Source organism: Battus philenor, unplaced genomic scaffold (assembly GCF_028537555.1).
Source record: "Battus philenor isolate CCGP_79_NKW_IND1 unplaced genomic scaffold, ilBatPhil1.0.hap1 SCAF_5, whole genome shotgun sequence".
Classification (NCBI taxonomy): Eukaryota; Metazoa; Arthropoda; class Insecta; order Lepidoptera; family Papilionidae; genus Battus; species Battus philenor.
This window is the reverse complement of record NW_027181715.1, coordinates 4,964,372-4,985,160: the sequence shown is the minus strand read 5'-3', so window position 1 is coordinate 4,985,160 and position 20,789 is coordinate 4,964,372. Positions and strand designations below refer to the sequence as shown.

The 20,789-nt window shown below is 32.0% G+C and overlaps 1 protein-coding gene across 1 annotated transcript in view; it reads left to right on the top strand.

Moving 5' to 3' along the window:
- Positions 1-303: 303 nt before the first annotated feature.
- raskol (Ras GTPase-activating protein raskol) overlaps positions 304-20,789 on the top strand; it is a 167,262-nt gene continuing 146,776 nt past the window's right edge. The window contains exon 1 of the mRNA XM_068772161.1: positions 304-498. Coding sequence (XP_068628262.1) covers positions 426-498 — 73 coding nt within the window. The 5' untranslated portion in view covers positions 304-425. The remainder of the gene's footprint in view (positions 499-20,789) is intronic.

Here is a 20,789-nt window from a genome sequence, read left to right as displayed (position 1 = left end):
AGCAAATGTACAATTATTTTATACATTAATCTTAATTCATAATTGACATTTTGCCATTATTGACAAATATCTTTTCATGGTCTTAAAGTTGTGATGACGTATTTATAAACAATATAACAAATATTAAACAAAAATTTAAAGTCTGAGTTAAATTTATTGCTATATAGCACATAATAATTTATTTTTGTGCAGATATCGTATATAATCATTAAATCTTTAATGATAGTAGGTAGAATATATTTTTCGTAATAGTTTCAATGAGCAGTGTAGATACTTTTATTTGCAGTTAGTGAAAGTGTAATTCTGTGTGAAACGGTCCCTATCATTTTATTAAATTGTGTTTACAGTGAAATGTGAAGTGTCAATTTTAATCGCAACAGAAGTGTGGCTTTTATCAGAGTATAACTTTAAAATTTCGGTTATACATGATGAGGTGCGACGATAAACCAATCGTCATAACCTATCCTTGCCGCGCTGAAGGCTGGTTGGATAAATGCGGTTAGTAATTAACTTTTATAATTAAATGTAATAAATGAAAAAATAAATATAGCGACTCGGGCAAATACTATTTTAATTCTACATTGGTGTGTTATTCGTGGCGTTTTACGTAAGTGCTCAGTGAGTGACATGATTCTTTAGTTGAGCAATAAAGGTCACATTCCTTAGCAAGCTTTCCAAACAATTCTGGTTGAAATTAAATTAACACCATTACATTTCAAATCCGAGTTCATGAATTTATTCGAACCGTTCGTCCGTATAGTGTAGCGGTGTAACTAATTACCTCATCTGATGTTGCGGTTAATAGTTACGGTATAACTTACCAAATAATTTTTTGTTATATGATATTCACCGTAGAATAGTGTGCAAAACAGCTGATTATTTTACCAAAAAAAAGTTACATTGTGTTAATTTAAACAATGTAAACATTTTCAATTTAACATATTAATTATACAAGTTAGTAATATGTATGTAGTATATGATATGAAATATGACTATTCAGATTTTTAAAACAGCCGTATTAATAGGATTAAATCCGATCGAGGCATCCGATTAAAACGTAGTCTGCCAATATGTTTGCAATAAAATTCGTATGGAATGTGAGCAAATAAGTAACTTTGTAACAACGTAATAATCGAGTTGAATACATAATTATTGGCTGATTTCAATTCAAACTAGATTAAATTTGTTTATCATTGTTGAATATTTCTGTAGTTTGTTATTTGTTGTCATATTTATGACGAAAAGCAAATTGGTTTAAAAGAAACGGATTGCTTACATGCGACATGTCGTTTCATTCGATATATACTGAGTAGGTAGAGCTAAATGGTCTCGCTTGCGAATGGTATATGGGTTGCACAATAGTGGGTCTTCGTCCCATAACAGTTAGCGACTCGTTGACGCTGGTTATAATTCACTTAGCGCCCGTTACAACTAATTGAGAATTTAAATTGAATTTTAATGGGTAATAATATCTCAATGCTTCATCTAAAATAGAGTTAGTAATTTAAAAACTGATGTATTTAAGCATTTTCTATTTTTATTTATTAAATTATTATACGTTTCACAATGAACAACTTTCATTTATGCACTTGATATACTGGTAGGCGTTTGAAAGAATATCTATTGCTACCACCGTGACCTCTATTTCTGCCGCTAAATAGCAGGACAACGTTCTAATTGTTCCAGTTTGAAGTGGGCATTGGTTATTAAAATTACTGCGCTAATAAGACGTACAATCTTAGCGGGGCGAGGGTATTTCGTGTCATTATTTTTTCCTGACCTAAGATCAAGTGAGGTTGGTAGTTTTTTAGCTTTATGGTATTTACAGCATTTTCCGCGGACGAAGTGTTAAAGGTGCCTAGCAAGTTCAAATTATCTTTATTCGGGAATTTGGAGCCGTGAAACCTATGATATTTTACAGGATCGGCAAGACGTTAGACTCGCTTAAACGAGCGCTCCTTGGCAGTGGAGCTTAGCATTTCTTTTCGAGACTTTGTTTATAGAGAGATTGTTTACAGTCGGCTTAAGAGTGGTTAGCGTGGTTTTCTAAAGACTCATGCGGAAACAATTACTCTAATATCATCACTTTATCGTAATTTATGTAAAAGAAAGCATTTTTTCTGTATAAGAATGAGGCACGTGAATGTTTTTATATTTAAACGCGTGTGGCCCACGTAGGATTTGAAGCATCCGAATACACTTGCATCATAAAGTTTATTTTAAGGTAGCAAGAAAACCGCGGCTATTGCCAAACCACATCCTATCGTTTATGTGATGTATTTTCAAAATTAATTATTTATATTTATTTTACTTACAAAATGGCGTTTTACAGTGAAGTAAATATGAATAGACAAAAAAAAGGAAAAAATAAAGAATAAAAGTGGTCATTGGAAAATTTTCCTATTAAATTTTTAATTTGTATGATCACATTTTCTCCATTAAAGTAAATTTTCCTAATGGTCAATACATGCCAACCTTTATTAAAGGATTTTTTTAAATAATTAACCATTCAGAACAAATTTTTCGCCATTGTGTAATACGCTATAAATAAAAATGGAATAATTTATTAGTTAGTTATTTAGCCCATTCGACTTTTCGCTTGATTTATGACTTGAAACTGCTTTGAGTTATACCAATAAAAAGAAGTATTGTGAGCTGGAGACACTTTTATTAAATTATAGGAATGCAATTTTCATATTTTAAGCGAGATCGATTTAGTCATGTTCTGTTTACTGAATATTTATATTTGTGACCCTGAATAAATATATGACATTGTTTATATTGTAAATATCAAACACTATGATATTTAACACTATGTAATTTTGAAGAAAAGAAATAAATTAGGTATGCATTATAGTTCTTTACCTGAACTAATAACTGAACGGGCCAATGCCTCTCTGGCATTCGTGAATTACCAAGCAATAATTAGATAAATGTTAGTTGTTTTTATTTTTTTGACCAGTATATTTTTATTACTATTAATTCTGTATAAATTCCGTAATATATTTGAATTTGTTTTAATGTTTTCTTTTACAGATCTTAGAATGATTAATTGGGGTAATATTAATTTAAATAAGCATTGTTTAGTCTTATTCTTTATAATATTGTCTCAAAATATTTCTGCACCTACAAAATAAATATTGTTCACAAAACATACTTGCGACATGATGTTCGTGGGGCTGTGATGTCATGTTCGGTGTAATACCAAGAGTTTTGTACTGTCGGTCACGTCGTGTGGACAATGTTTGAAAATAAGAAGAAATCGTACAAGGAAAACAATTTTAGTATGCGAGTTGTGACCGCCTCAGTCAGTAGGTGAGCGGATCGCTCGTGAAAAGCATTCGATGCAAACTTGCGGATGTATATTTTGATTCAAATCTGACTTCCAAATCTTTTCACCTAAGTACGTGACTTTAAATTTCAAATTTGGTAACTTTGCTTAAATTTGATATCGATTAATTCTACACAGAAATATATAGGCGTAAAAGCTATACAGACGTGAATTCGCATTTCACCTATTTATTAACACTAATTATACCAACACTTATTGGGTCCTACTAGAACGTATGGAATATGGTAGTTAGGAAGGAAATACAAATATTTTTAGACAAAAAGGTACGTTGATCATTTCTTTTACAAACGCAAAATACAAAAATTTTTGATCCATAGCTCATCATGTTGTTTAAATTTTTAATGCAAAATATCAAAATGGGTCATTTGACCCGTAATGGTATATGTATGTATAAGTGTTAAAATACCCTGTATAAAGTGATCACTCCGAAATATGTTACGCTTATTTATTTTTCTATATTAAAGTGCGAGAAGGTAATAACTTCTGGCAGTACAAAATCTGCAGAGACTTTTTACTAACAAACAATAATTAAATTTAATATGTAGTAATCGGAATTTTACTAACGCTTTTCTTGCTATATAATTATAACGTTATTTATTATTTCTATAAATATTGATTTTTGGATAGGGTGTACCATATTAATTGAGAGCAAATCAACTATGAATACTTATTAGTAAGGATAATATTAAAGTTAATATACTAAGACCAACTGTTTATAAATATTGACTATTTCTTTTATTCTTTTAAAGCGATATTAGATGTATTAAGCAGCTCTGATTTGCATATACGTAATGTATATTTTAAAACATTATTTTATTTACACATATAGTGACAACTACACTTTATTTTTAAATAAGTATATATACGAACTATATATATATATTTTTATTTGCATCTATTGTTTTTAGGCATCACGATATTGTAGTTTTTCTCTATAAATTTAAATTTCGGCTAAGTTTTTGTTTTCATTAATATTTATTTTTTTAGAATTTAAAAAAATTCCTTAACATAGTAACGAAGTAAAAAGTCGCAAACTATACTAGGTTATCGATGACTCAAATGTCGTAGACCGTCACGTGTAGAGGCTCCGTTAGATTGGAGGCATCCAGGGCGTGTCGAGCCTGCGAATGACGTTCGATAGAAAGTAAGCTCTCCCGATGCGCGCCCTAGAATATTATCACTGCTGAGATACATATTTTTATAACACAAAGCATTGTCTTTTGCAGTAGGTTAACCAGAGGAAGAGAATTTAAAATCTAGTACGGTGAACTAAATAAGTAACGGTCCGAGTCGTAGCGCGAGGTCGCGAGGAAGCTTAGTACTCTAAAGAGGTCAAGTTATAAAGCTTAAAAATTCATCGGGAAAAACGTACTTGACAAAGCCAAAAATGCGAAGACGTGTGATCTTTACATGTAAAGATCTGTATCAAGTATTCTTACATTGTCGACTTAATTTCTCGTCCGCCGATGGGAAATTTCTTCTCTCATAGAGCTAAGGGGTAAAAGTTACTGTGGTGTAGTGGCAGTATAACTTATGATTTACTGATCCCCTAAGGAATCAAGCGTCGTCTCCCAAAAGCAGGGAGGCCACGAATATGAGTCACTAATCGTACTAGAAATGTCTATGCAAGAGGGCCGCTAGAAAGAAGAAACCTAAGTAAGAAATAAATTTTAACACCCAGAGCTAAAGAAAGCTAAAACGACGACCACAGCTACAGAACGAAGACTGCTTCCCCCAACACCTCCTGGAGCGACGAAGAACAGTGTACCCGGATCACATATACTAACCAGATAACCTTAGTGGCGCACGAGAACGGGCCGAATTAATAGTTGGGATAATTTAAATTTTAGCTGTCTGTAACGGCCCCACAAGGTTAATCGACATCTAACAGAGAGGCGACATTAGAGAGAGGTAGTAAAACTTACTAACTACTAATAACAACTTACTAACTACAAATAACTAACTTACTAATTTGCTTACACATGTTTTAGGTTGAGAAAATAGCCTCTAGGAAATAGACTTGAAGAGCATATGACAAAAAACAAGACGAAAAAATTTTAATTTCATTGATTATCTAGTTAAAATCAAATATTTAAAATAAGATTTAATGACTTTTGAGTGATACTATTTAACTAATCGTAAGACACTAACACACGCATATTAATGTTATTGGATATTTTTTGTTCATAATTAAGAATTTACGTGTTATTATTCAAGGAAGAGTAAATTATACTGAATATATTATTAGTACAAGCAAATATGCTGTGAAGAGCCCAATATTCATTAACTATGATGCTCAACAAATCAGTACATAGTAATGTACCAGTACAAACAGTGGAACCCGATGGTTTGTTGCTGAAAAAGAGGCATGGAAACAAAATTAATAAAGTGCAGTAGCAGGTCTTAGACATATGTATTCTAAATCACTATATAGCTAACTGTTGTAGTGAGGACGTATTAGTTTCTATGACAGTTTAGGGGTAAAGTCGAATCCAAACCTACATGGAATACTAAAGCGGTGACACTTTAGATAAGGGCGAGTGAGGCAATCTAATGAACACATATACTTGGGGTCTTTTGGAAATACAACGGTAATCATGTGCCTCGAGGGGCTACCGAACCCCTCGTCTACGAACGCTCGCAATAAATCAAGCTAACTGCTTGAGCTGTGGAATGTCCTTTACAGAATCTTCCATCTGTTTGAAAGTATCTGATTACCGATGACAATCGTTTGAGTCACGGGATGTACTCGCATGTGTTTTAAGAATGCAAAGCATTTGTTTAAGGCGCGTCGAAAATACCGCCCAACTGTGCACACCTACCTTGCACCATATAATAAATACAGTTACTTATTGTGCAATAAGGCAGTTACCTAAGTCGCGGCCAGGCTGTGTAAATTTTACACTTATTCCTTTTTTGGTTGGAATGTTTAGGCATTTTTATTCCTTATGTACGAGTCGTTATTTTTTCCTCTAATATAAAAAGTAATAATTTACTGTACCAAAGATTTTGTAACAAGTGATCCGAAACCGATTTTCATTTATACACGGTTTATACTTCATCTCCTGGTAACCACCAACGGGCTTCAGACTATACAATGTTTAGCAGTGTATAAAGCATTTAATTATGGAGCTGTAATGTATCAACTTCTGATAGTGGAAATACAATAAACATTCAGTTTAATATTTTATATTAGTATTCCGACTGGCGTTCTGATTTTCTCTATCAGTTAACTGTATTTCAAAACTAGCACAGTGATATATCATACTAATGCTTTTTTTGCACTAAATCATGTTTTATGTAAATAAACATAGTAGTCTGTTTACAAATAGTTATTTTGTTTAAACAATTTCCATTCATATTTTTTTACATTTTCGGCTAAATCTCAAATGGAATAAAATGTTCACAAATACATAATCTTTATCTCTGCAATGTTTTATTATATGCAACTAACAGAATACAATCTATTAATTGCGGGGCGTACCAACACCGGATATATGTTGTGCTAATAGCAACCGGAAAGGCTTCCGATTGCCCTCTCACTACTGCAGACTGGTTACACTGTCTTAGTAATATGCAATATTTACATATTCGCATGTAATAGTGATTGATGATTATAATTATAATTTTTATGTACCCTTCGTAACAATAAAGTTTGAATAAAATATCAATTTGTGGCAATTAATATAACGTTAGAGAGGAGGAAAACGTAACATTCATGATTTATCTAAAAAATTAGAATGTCTCGTCGATTACAGTGAAACGTCATTTTATATATTTAAAACTCTGTCGTTAGTTTTTTGGATAATATTACTTTGTAGATGCATTTAATAACGAACTAACAATTCAGATTGTCAATGTAACATCATCGTAGCCAAGGTTTTTATTTGTTTTGTTTGTTAAATATGTATTTCTATCTATTTCATGAATTTCTGTTTCATTTTTTGTATTCTCAGCTAATTTTTGGCAGTTTTGAGTTTAATTTACGACGAATCGTGAGTACATGTTTAATAATAATAATTGTTACCCCGATAATCATTATTAAAGTAATACGCGTTTAAAAATCCACTATAAGTAAGGCAACACAACAAAAAATTAATAAGAAATGGCTAAAGTTCAAAGACTTTTGTCGATACAAGTTTATTTTTTCTCGACACTTTCCACTAGCGTTCATATAAGAGCGTCATGGGTTTTTTCTCGAGTATTGGGTTGGGCGAAGCCGACTAATGAATATGCATCGACTTTTCCAAGATACGTTTATGTTTATAAACTTAAATAAAAAATGTATTATTTGACACATAGCTTTAAAAAAAATTTAACGATAGAATAGAAATGTGAATTTCATTTTTATAGAGTATGTCATCCAAACGTCTTACTTCAAATTGTACACACGGATCAAAACGGAGCCTTGTAATTTGACCCTCACTCTGCAGTAAACTTGGTTCAGTTGAGTTCATTTCTCGATGAATATTTTCTTTTAGATTCACAAGAGTTCGGGAATTGTTATTGTAAAGTCTCTCTTTGAGGTAGTCGAAGAAAAAAATCAATTTGAGTAAAGTCGGGTAACGTCAGTGGCCACGGGATATCCCAAAAGCGACTGATCAGTTTTGGGAGAAAGCTTCCCGAAACAAATTCATCGAAGCTCTGGCCGTGTGTGCATTCGCATCACCCTGTTGGAATCACGCGTGATGAATATACGGTAATCATTCGTTGATAATTTTTACTATGAACATTCGTCACCATTTAAAAATATGATTTAATTATAACTTTTGTGAATAAAGGTTCTTGGACACCAATAATGGCAGTTTTGTTTGTTGCCGTGGCCGTTTAAGTGGAAACGCTCCAATATAGTTTGACATTTTCATACTCTTGCGTGAAACAAAATCACTTTCTTAGAGTTTTTGAATTTTAAAAGAATGGAACTTCAAGTCTTTTTTAAAATTTCTTAAATAATTGCTCTCGTTGTAAAGTCCCGGCAAGGCAGCTATTCTCCGTATTGAGTCATGAATATTCACGTGAATAGCTTTCAACCAGTTATATATTTTTGGGAGTTCTTGAATATTGACTGTAACCTGTTCGTGGGGTGTTCATAGCTGAAACAGTTGTGCAGAATTACTGCGCTCAGGAACGAACTAAAAGTATATTCTTCTATCAGCCTTCCCCACATCATTTACTTTTTGAAATAATCGTTAATGAAAACTTAAATCTGCTCCAAGAAATCCATATAATATACCCAATCTAGATAACGATATTTTAATTTAAATATTTTGTACCGCACTCACACCACTATTTTTATAATTTCGTAAAATAATATAGGCTATCTCTACTTTTTAACTTGTATTACAGTTTGACTAGTCGTTATGTTTTATAATTATCTCTTGCAACTTATATACATCGCTTTTCTCAATACTTTGTTTGTATAAAAACTTCGTGTAAACTGTTCATTATGTTTATTTATACATAACTTTACTGTACATAAAGATCATACAGATCGTATAGTGAAAACACACGTAAAAATATATGTTGAACATGTAAAATGTCCTCCGAAATTAGAATACAGACATTTATTTGGAATAATTACGAATGTTGTATTATGATTATCATTCCTACAATATATATAATGTAAATATACCATTACTTTGCAATTAATGAGTCTATGAGAATCGATCTGCAAACACGGAAGACAATTTATTGTGATGTCAACTTTTTCAAGGCAGTCGTGTTAGTGTTATTAAAGGAAGCCGGGAAATTAAATTACTCTAACATATCGATATGACTTTAATATTCTTTAAGGTCGAAAAACACTAATATTTTTGACACAATTTTAGTAAATCTTTTTCTTATGTTAGGTGCTCAGTTTTTCGTGGTTGTTAAAAATTTTAATAACCAAATATCTGACATTTTAGTCGGTTATTTGGTTATTAAAATTTTTAATGTGGTGATTAACTGTCGCCACCAATTTGTTTTCGAACGTTAAATATGTAGTAGTTACGTAGCAAAGTACGTATTAGACATGAAACTATTTTGCGTTAACTATTTTTTGAGCTGTCTGTCTAAACTTAAACGATTTTCTCTCAATTTGCAGCAAAAACATCTACGTTGTTATATACTCACAAAAGTTAAACTAATGATAGATTATTTATATTCACAATAACATAAATGTGGATATTAATTGTATAGAAAGTTAAATGAGTAATAGTCGGTAGTAGTTCATTAGAGCAAGACTCGATGCAGCCGGTGGACCAATCTTCTTATCTTACGTGAGAAAATACTTCATGTGAGAAATTATACGGGGTCGCTATTCATGCGGCAAGCTCACAATAATTATTTATCGAAACGAGACACAATTAATTACTTAATTAAACACCGATTGACCAGCTTTCAGATAAAATTCCTATTATTTTACGATGTATAGAAAAGTACATTACTTCATTAGTAATTATTTATTTAAGGTATTATTACTTATTCCGGCGGACATTGTTTGTGATATTTTTGATCAAAACAGAAGCTGATTTAATCCAGAGAGTCAGATATAATTTAATAAACCATATATCATTTAATATCTCACTCAGAGAGTCTTAAGAAACTCTAAATCTGATACTGTTACTTCTTTCTATCTTAATACGGTATCAAACGTTATGTGTAGAATTATATCCCGCTTAACATGGCGGACGCGGTCCGTTCCCACAGCATGGCTACACACCATCGAGTTTCGTGACAAAGGTCACAATTTGGTTTAGTGTACACTTTATTGTCATTGTGTTGAATTGACTTGTTGTACTCTGGTTTGACGTAATGAATACCAATTCACCTACCGTTGGACAAATTTTGTACTGACTACTTTTATAAGGTAAAATGGAATTAAAGTTTTTTTTTGTTTTAATATCCAACAGTTATCGTCACAAATGAAATAAAATTCCAGTTATATGTATGAATCGACTTCAAAATTCTATACTATTATATTTTTAAATATATTCACGCTGATGTTCTAAAACTAATGGTTAGAATATACTAAAGGATTGCTGTGTAAATGTATGGTTACGAAATAATTCAAAAACTTTATTAAGTGAAAGCAGATAATTGTACTTAATGTTTGTTATTGTTAGATCATTCGAGTTCGTGTTACAGAGAAAACGGTCGAAAGAGGTGCATAGAGTTCACTCGACTTCCTGCAACGGGTAGAGCTTGTGTTTATAAGTCGAACGATTGATGTGATGCACTTTATAATAAAATAGTACCCTGCTAAACTAAATGTTTAAACCCTACCTCGGATTAACAGAGTTAATAAATCGTTATGTCTTCAAAAAAAGGTGCAAAACATATTGGTGGAATAATATAATACATATAAATAGTATAATTTTTATACCATGTGTTATTTATGTATATTGTATCCCAGAGCTGTGGTAGCCCAGTGGTAGAGGATTGAGACTTGCGATTGTAGGTAGTAGATTAGGTGCCTGGAATACAAACCCATATTATTCACACTGTGTATTAATTATTTAGGATTGCCATTACTCACAAACAAGTTTTCGGAGGATGGGCAAAAGCGTCCTCTGCGTACCATAATACCACACTGCGATAGCTAATCCGCCTACCAAGCGCGGCGATCAAACATATCTATAGGGTATATACCGTAGTATATACCCTGTAGATATGTTTGGAAGATGCCTATGCCTTGTAATGGGCGTCTACGGGCTGAATACGACGACTGCATTGTATCATCCTCTTTAAATATGTGTTTACACATAATTACATAATTGGTACTCTGTTTTTGTTTTCACACCTGCTCATCACTGCACTACTATGGGTTGACTGGGAGAGTGCCTATAAGGCATTAAGTCCGTCATTACACAATGCGAGAATGTAAATAAATTATTATATGAAGAAGAAATTATGAAAAGGTTTGCAGTGAGTGACATAACTAAATATAAATAAAAAATGAATGTACTTATCATTCATAAAATATTGCTTACGTTACATAATGGTATCTCGGTGCATTTAATAGCAAGAGAAAGTGGTTACGTGAACATAAAAAGCCTGCGGGCACAGCTAGTTTACGCGCTCTGATTGCCTACATGATCGATATATATTATTCACAATGCTTTATAAAGCTCAATCTCACTGGCTTTAGGGCTCCCTTGCGTTGAAGCCCCAGACAACAGACCTCACGCTTTCCGCCCTCCGACCCTTTTTAGATGCATTGTGCATGGAGGGCAGCGACCGAAGCGAAGGAAACGCACCCCTGTTGCTATGACAACACTCCAGACGATACGAAAGAGACAGCCACCCTCCCTGTGCCGGTGCGTGCGTGTACTGATATTTTTTTATAAGAATTAATTCAATGCCAATGTAGTCATTAAGAGTGATAAGAAGCCGTTTACTGCGTGCGATAATGTGATGGGGACGCTGTTGTAGCGATAACCATTACCAAAGGGGATTTCATAGGGAAAATAAAATACTTCGAGTTAATATAAAAACCTTTACGATATCTATGGAGATTTACATCCATTAGATATCTATTTCGAGCGTTGTTTTAGTTAATTTCGTTAAAATATCTCATACTTAATTTTTTTTATCTTCGTATTACAAATATTGACTTTGACTTTTCACCTTTTAAAATTTTTCCACAATTTTCTCTTCTTTCATGCTTCACTTTTCATCCGCTTCAACTTTTACTTACGGACCTTCCTTGTATTACGTCCCATCCTAAATCACATTTCTTACACTATTACGTTATATTTATTTTTATTGTATTACTTATTACTCTCATCCTCCTTCTTAGTTCCTTTTCAAATTCTACTCTCTGTCTACTAAATACGGAACATATTTAAAATATTACAAAATCATATCACTATGATTTTTTAATTCAGTCATAATAACATAAATATACTTTCTTTTATATTAAGTATCTTAGGCTTTATAAAATTCAAGCAGTGATATTGTGTTGTTGCATCATTCTCCTATGTAAGAAGATATATTTTATTTTGTACCAGTGAGTCAGCGCACAGTGCATCGAGAGGGTTGAATGATCAAAGAATTAAATGAATTTTATTACGGAGGCGGGCTTCAATGTGTTCCGCGTTCCGGAATCAGGTTACTTCCTGCTCGTTCTTCGATAGTTGTCGGTGTAGATCGACAAATAAATAAATTTCTTTAACTTTGAGTTTTATTAAAAGTGCATAAATGATTTATTTATAATCCTCGTTGTAATATGTAGTAGTAGTAATTAAATAAAATGGTCTTCTCACGTGATATTTGCGCTGTAAAGCAGTCATTACAGTTGAAGTATTTTATTGTTTCCAAAAAACCGCTAATGTAAGCGTGAGTATACTCCACGACACTTAAAACTATAAATAAGCATTCAGTATTTGGGTTAACCGTAGATCAACGCTCCTGTCGTGGTGTTTACAGTTATGACCGAAAGGTCTTTTTCTTACTTAGCAAGTCATGCATGTCCGAACAGCGTAATTAGATGCGGTTTTAATAAAAACTATACAAGCTTAAAATCTGTTTGGTAACTTTTTTCTCTTACTAAATTGTTGCTGTTCTAATACCTGTCCAGAAAATATTTAGTTTAAACTTTTAAAAAAATATTTAACTGTCATAAGGTCGCGTATTATGATTGATATTTTTGTGAAAATAGTTTTAACATATATTAATCAATTGCGACAAATTGTCATTCAAGCTGTAGATAATAAGTGAAATTAATGGCGAATATGATGACGATGATGAACCAAGACATCATAAATGATAAAAGTTTGAATTTTACACCTCTAAAAAAATTAGTATTCTGTTGAATTGAATATAATAATTTTGACGGCATTAGTGTAATTAAAGTCGAGAAAAGAAAGGGGCCAAATAAACTTTGTAGTGCTGACTAAGAAAATAGAAACGCTATTGTACTCATAGCAATGAAACATTTTGTAAATGTGAAAATGGAGAAATGTAAGCATAGGTGTGTGTGTCCTATTAACTTTTTAATGAACTAATCTAATAGAGATTTTACGTGTTTTATGTTTATTTATTTTATAGAGCAGCATATAGCATAGGTGCCGACATCTTCATCATATCAGTTGATAGAAGCCCACTGCAAGGCTTAAGCCTTGCTTAAAAATTGCTACGATGAGCGGTATTGAGTTGCCTGCATCCAGTGACTTCCCGCAAAGGTGGGCTTATTAATTAAAATTACGTGAGCTGGTAACATACGTATTTCTTAAAGTTAAATAGGATTCGACCAGTTACTTATTTTAAGAGGATTATTTAGATAATTATGAATATTATGATTATGTGAGAATACATTAGAGATCGTAAGACATCTTCTTCGTTATTGTAGTCCTACGGCCTAGTCGACATTATGTTACGATCTTACGATTTACTCCCTAATCTATGACTTTTTAAATTGGAATGTTATATTTTTTTATTGAAATTAATAACAAACTATGTAAGGCTCAAGTTTTTACTATTAAGTTAATTGCATCAGGTACATTAAATATACAATTATTCCAGTTGAGATTTGTGGTATAAATTATGGTAGTGTCATTTCATTACGTCATCTTTATCTAGTTCTTAACGCTAACTAATAATAAACATTTTAAATGAAGTATAAATAAAAATGGATTATGTCAAAATATGGCTTAACCTGCTTAAATATATCACACAAAAATATTCACTAATAAATACTAATGAATATTTTTTTCACCACAGTATTCTTTAATATATTCCAAAGGGTAAATTTAGACACCTGTTTTGTATTCTAGCTTTTAAACTGAAACATAATAAGACGAAATATTTTATTTTTAACACCGAGGCGGTATTGTCTGAATAATGTTTATAATTAGTAATCGTGAGAATATACAAACTTTCATTAGACGTGAATGTGATGCGGTGTTGCTTTCTCTGCAGATGAATATTCACTAAATAGTGTCAAAGTAATAGCAACTTAAAATATAGTTGACATTGGTTTTTGGAAACTTCTTGGTGCCTGTATTGAAATTATTCCCGGCTACGTCCAAAGAACATCGTTCTAACATGATAACCGCTCTAACCCATGCTTTTGTAACATTAGTGGTGTAAGTTTTTACTCACACAATTTTCATTTCACATTTGTAAACTTTTTCCAATAGGGTAATATTTATGGCAATAATGCAAATCATTGTTGTGTTTAAAAATAATGTTTTCACCAAATCGCGGTCAATATGAAGTACAGTCGACATCAAAAAGTGTGTTAATAAATTTTATAACCATAAAATAAATTAGATGTTAAATTTATTTAAATTATGTGAATTTATCATATTGTTACAAAATAAATTATAATAAAATGCTTAGGCGATAGCATTAAGGTTTATCTAATAATGAGATATTTTAATTAAAAAGTGACGCGTACTTTAACTATTAATTATTTATTAATAAAATGTAAATCCTTGTTCTTTGAAGTTAAGATAAAAAATTAAACATTACAGTGTTAATGTTTATGCTGTTGCCTGACATAAACTTACGCTTTCTACCCTTACAAGCGCACCTAGAAGACACAATATTTAGGTATTCCGAAAAGTCTAATTACAGTATTGGTTTATTTCTCAAAAATTCTCAAGAAATAATAAATAATCTCAAAATCATAACTATGTCATTCTATAACTTCTCTATAAAATTGAGATAACCATTGGCATATTATTAAAATGACTGCGAGTACATGACGATTAATATCATATGTAGGGCAACCTTGTATAATAAGATGCCAATTGATATGTTCGGCCAATGTGACAATGATATTGGACGAAATTAACAGATCACCGTAGACACACCTTGACACCGATATTGAAATGCAGCTCAAAGTCAACATCAAAATAACTTAAAAAATGGAAAATTTTCGTAACAGAAGTTTTTTTAAAAAAAATACAAATATCTTTTAGGTACTCTGTGATTAATGTCCTATATGGATTTGTTAAGCTTCTTATTTATTTATTTCATTTCTAAATATAGCGTCATAGTACATAATATCTATAGACACTGTTGGAATTTCGTCAATATGTTCACGTATTACTTAACGTTTACAGTCATCATATGATTTGTTGTTACCGATTTTCGTAGGTGTGTTATTAGTAGAATCTCAAATTACAAGTGCAACGTTCCCAAACCAATGTTGTATTGTAAACGGAGCTTGTTATCGTTTTATTTAATGTTCGAAGCTCAACATGAGACCACTTAGTGCTAAAAAGTTCTGCTATAATTTTTACTGTAGTCTAGAAGAATTTCTTTTTGACATCTTATGAAAATTAATTCCAGAGAGCTTAAAACTATTAAATAAACACCTTTCTTTATATACATGTTGCGTAAATTATGGTTTTGGTAATCGAAAAAAAACGTGAAAATCATTTGACAACATGAAAGGACAGCTCCTTTTTGTTGTTGTTATTTGTATATTTATATTTTCAATGGTACAGGTAGCGGTAATAATACTGGACATCATAGACTTATCTCTAATCATTTATGACTTTTTTGGTTTAATGAAAACCTATTTATTAGGATACCTTTAGAAAATTGGACGGTACAAATTAAAGATTTTTTTAAATTAACGTCTTTGATGGAAGAATGCAATGCTCTCATTGCATATTGATTCTTTAGCCTAGTTTTGGTATTTACTTAGTTTACAGATAGATCAATAAATCCTAAAGTATACTTAACTGTTTTATTGTCCATTGATAAAACAATAATCATCAGAAAAATAAATTATTTTGCTACAGTCTACAACACGAGTATTTTTGTGTAAAAAATGATTGCAAATCAGACCTACACTTTATTTTATACTATAAATAAGACTAGTTTTAACATAAAGATAAATTTGGCGCGCGCTATCCTTTCTTATTTCTTTCACAGTAGCTTCGTTCAGTACTTTGTGATGTAATAATGACGATATCAATTGCATATATCCTATAACCGGAAAATGTTGATTATATACGCATTCGTTTTAATACCTGCCCAAAACAAGTTTGACTAAGTTAACATAGTTAGTTTTGATTGACCGCTAAGCGTAACGCATTTTATATACACAGACGGAGAATTATTGTTTAAATAACAATTTTGTTTCTTTATGATGCATCATAATTAAATCATGTCAGCCATAGGATATCCTTTGCTCAACCTAGGCCTCTCTTATAATTTTGAAGTAGGTCCTGTGGGAAGCGGTCTGCGTCCAGTGTCTTCCAACGACCTTAACAAAATCCTCTGTCTATCTTGTGGGCGGTGGTTGTACGCTTGTCGTCCCTCGATCTTTCTATAATTAAAATATATATAATCACTTAAACTTCTTATCTTACGCATTATAGATTTTAAGTCAATTTTATCTGTTTATAGTATTTAGATTCTACTTGAAAACTAGGAACATGAATTCAGAATATGATGTATGTAAAATAGACAAAGTCACAGATAATACATACACAGATATTATATTTATGATGCTAATGTTAAAGATGAGGTAGGTGCGAATTACTCAGATGTCTTAAAAGTTTTCTCAATGACCTTGTTTGTATATCTAAGATAAAAGATATCTTTTCAATGAGATCGGTGTTTTCGAACAATGGAAACTACATAGATATTAAAGCTGTAACTCCTCCACGAACATTCTTGTTTGTAATTATTGATTGTCTCCACTTCCGTTGTCTTATATTCTTTCTTTACCACATCTAAAAGAGCTAATAAAAGTCTAATAGATGGTATTATTATAATTTCGGTAGTCGGCTTTTTAAAGTTGAGGATTCCATCTAGAATTTATTATTATTATTGTTTTTTTCAATGTTATTAGAAATCTGCCTAGAACAGTGATGAATTAGCACCTAAAGACTGCGTCACCTATATTTGATTCTCAATAGGCCATCTCGTGCATTACAAGATATCTATCAAGTAAAAATGATGATAAATACTTATACACGTAAGTAGGAACTGCCAAAAAATACGTATAGAATTTGTATATTTGAATCCGTACGGAGAGGGGTGATTACGGTCCGTACATTTTACCGGGAAAGGTCCCAATGGCAGGAAGCTGAATTTATAATACATACAATAATATTTTTACATGTAATTCCGCCCAAGGAATAACGCCTCGTTATCGATTTCAGCTATTTATACTACTAGCTGATGAATTAATTCAATTACAGCTAAAACGACCTTGTGATAACATTACCAATGTATCGAATGAAGCGATTTATGTAGGTTCAATATGTTTCTCCTAGTATACATATAATTAAACCCATATAAAACATCATCATTTCAGTAGAAGGAAAAAGGACATCCGTAGGCTACATTTCCAACAGAACCGGCTGATGATTATAAATGTCATAGCTATAAATAGGTTTAAAACATTAAATCTCATGTACCTGTAACCAATCACACTGCCTGCTCCAACACATTTGTTAAAAATATTGAAATTGATTTAGTTAAAACTCTATTCATAAATTTTCGTTAAATACCTCATTTCTATCCAATTTATGAGGGTGGAGTGACGGGAAATGCAGGCAGCGCCACGTCCGGTGCGGCGTGCATTTCCCGCGGGCAGATGCGGCGCCGTGTAATCTCATTGTGACCGTCTCGTCTGCCACCGCTTCACGTCCAATCGCTTTCATTTGATTGCCATCCTTCATATAAGTATCAAAGTTATATGACGGCAATGGTTCTTTGTATGGTGCAATTTTTTCATTAATGATAAGAACGAGACATAGTAGTAAGGCGCTGGATGCGGGCAGAGTAAGACCCGTCATCGTGGCCACCTTTGAGTGAAGCCTATGTCTTGCAGTGGCCGTATATTGGCTGACATGATAACGATGATAAGAACATAAATGGGTAATAAACTAAATCCATCTCTAAGCTTACTCGCCAAAAAGTGATACACAAATATAACGTGAGATTACTAGTAAATTTGAGATTACTAGTAAAATTACGGAGAAATGTTCAATGTCACAAATCGCAGTGTTTGGTGATCAATTTATAAGTGGAAGACATATTTATCTCGTTTATATTGTACACTATTATTCTGAAAAAATTACATAATTATTTATTACTTGTGAAATCCTCATACACAAGTTTATTTCGTATCAATGTTTTAAAAGAAATCGCTTCTCTTTCTTCATTATAATGTTGATTGTTACTATAAAAATATTCATCAGGCTTTATTTCTATATAAACTATTGTAACAATCTAAACTAACTTTGAACTGGTGCCAGCGCCATCGTCACGTACGTTACAATGGATGAGTTTGGCTTTTCTCCAAAGGTCGTAACATATATTATAGATTACACGATGAATTATAATTCATGCATCTCTCACGAACCTTCTACAATTAAGTATTACGGGTTACGTGTTATTACTATTTGCATTTTAGTTACAAAGGCATTTCTGTTTACTCTTTTAATTTTATTTTTCAGCTTTTATAATACGCATAATAGTAACTCAAATTAAGATTTATGTGGGTTTACCGTTTTGTCATAATTTAATATTATGACAAAACGGTAAACATTTTCAGATTCAGCGAAGTAAAATTTTCATTGAAGCTATTCAAATTGATAACGAATTTTCATGTATTTTGGGATATTTGACCTCTTTTTTTTAGTCTATGCCTATATATGCCTTAACTCTTTTTTAATCTGTAAGCGAGAAGAACCTTACTATACTGATCAATCATGATATTTAATAATTAAAAATCAATAGTCGAAAATTATAATTAATTTATAATTCATTTTAAATGATAAAGATTATACTTAAGCACATTACATTTTACGACGTTAATAATTCATTTACATTGCAAGATAAATCATCCAAAAAGGAAAACATAATTATCTTAAGTTTTTATTGTTAAAAACAGTTATTGCCGACCAAGGTCGACGGTATTTAAATTCTCATCATGCATACTTTTTTGACGTAAGACAAAAATAGTCACTAGTTTCGTTTTTATAATCACAGAGCGTATAATGTTTGTTACTCACACTTATATTAGTGTTCATTGGCCTTAAAGTAAATAGCTTATGACTCAGAATGACGGCCAACAAGCTTGTGTATGGAACTTCTCGTTTTCAAATTAATTGCCATCTACCAGTGACTGTTGCAATCTGTGACTCATGTTTATGTTAATAATTATTTTTGTTTATGATATAAATAAAAATTGCATTGATGTAGTCTTGTAGTTGTTGCTGTCTCATATTTCTGTAAATGCTGATATAATTCGCAAATGTTTTGTTGTAGCTATTTAAATTTTTTTTTAAATTATTACGTTTTTGATTCTCTCAGACTAATTCTATGTGCTGACGTAGTCAAGGTCGCGTGTTGTGGCTGGATGTGAGTAGCGCAAGACCGGTCATTGTGCCGATTTTTGAGGAAGGCCTATGCCTTGCAGTGAGCGTCTAACAGCTGGAACGACGGTGATTCTTTTGCCGCTGTGTTATATGTCTATTTTTTTGGTATAAAGAGCAATGTAAAACCTTTGAGACACTTCCCTGCATGAATAGTTGCTTGCAGTTTTATCAATGTAAAACAACGAGGTTATGACTCTTTAATTTTATTCGATAGACAAATTATCTAACAATTTGAAAATTTCACTAACCTTGTAACGTTTACGTTTCACAAAACGCACCGTGTTGTAGTAAATAATGCAATTACCTTGACGCATGTATCGAGATTGAGTATTCTAGTCGCATATATTCAAATCTTAATTTGTATGCACCATCATGTGAAGCCTAATTTTGGAGATGCTTATACGTCCGGCAGTGCCGTGGACGGAGGACAAGCGTCCCTCACACATCCGGTTTTGATGTTGCCTATCAGTCAGACATGCCGACAGTACCGTTAGTATATTTGCACGTCGTGACTGAACGGTTTTCGGGTACATTCTTACAATTTATTTTCGCTCATAGGCTTGATATCTGATGTGAAAACTTATTATGCCTTAACATTTTTATATAATAATATTACTAAAGCATGTGTAAAATATTACAGTACATTAACTAATATAATTGTATGTATTTAATGTACCATCTCATATAACAAACAAATGCGATATACATAACACGATTACTAAGAGAAAATAGATGTTATGTTGCTTTTGTAATTTAGTTTTGGCATATAACTTCGTTATAGACCAATTAACACTTAGTTCGCATGGAATAATATATGAAAGAGTAAAACAAACTATATTTATTTTCTATCTGTATTCCAATATGGGGAAACATATACCGTTGCAGTAGTAGTATTAGTACTAAACAAGAAAAGATAAACAGTAATTAATAGTAATTAAAAAACAATTGAAAGTAGTTTGCTTACAATGTTGTATAATAATTGTATACATTATACCTATCATACTATTTGTTACTGCCATCTGCCGCTTAATAGCAACAATATTGGTGCTATCTTTTTCTACTGTGCAACGACTGTCGGTAGATGTCACGTTCGTATTTGT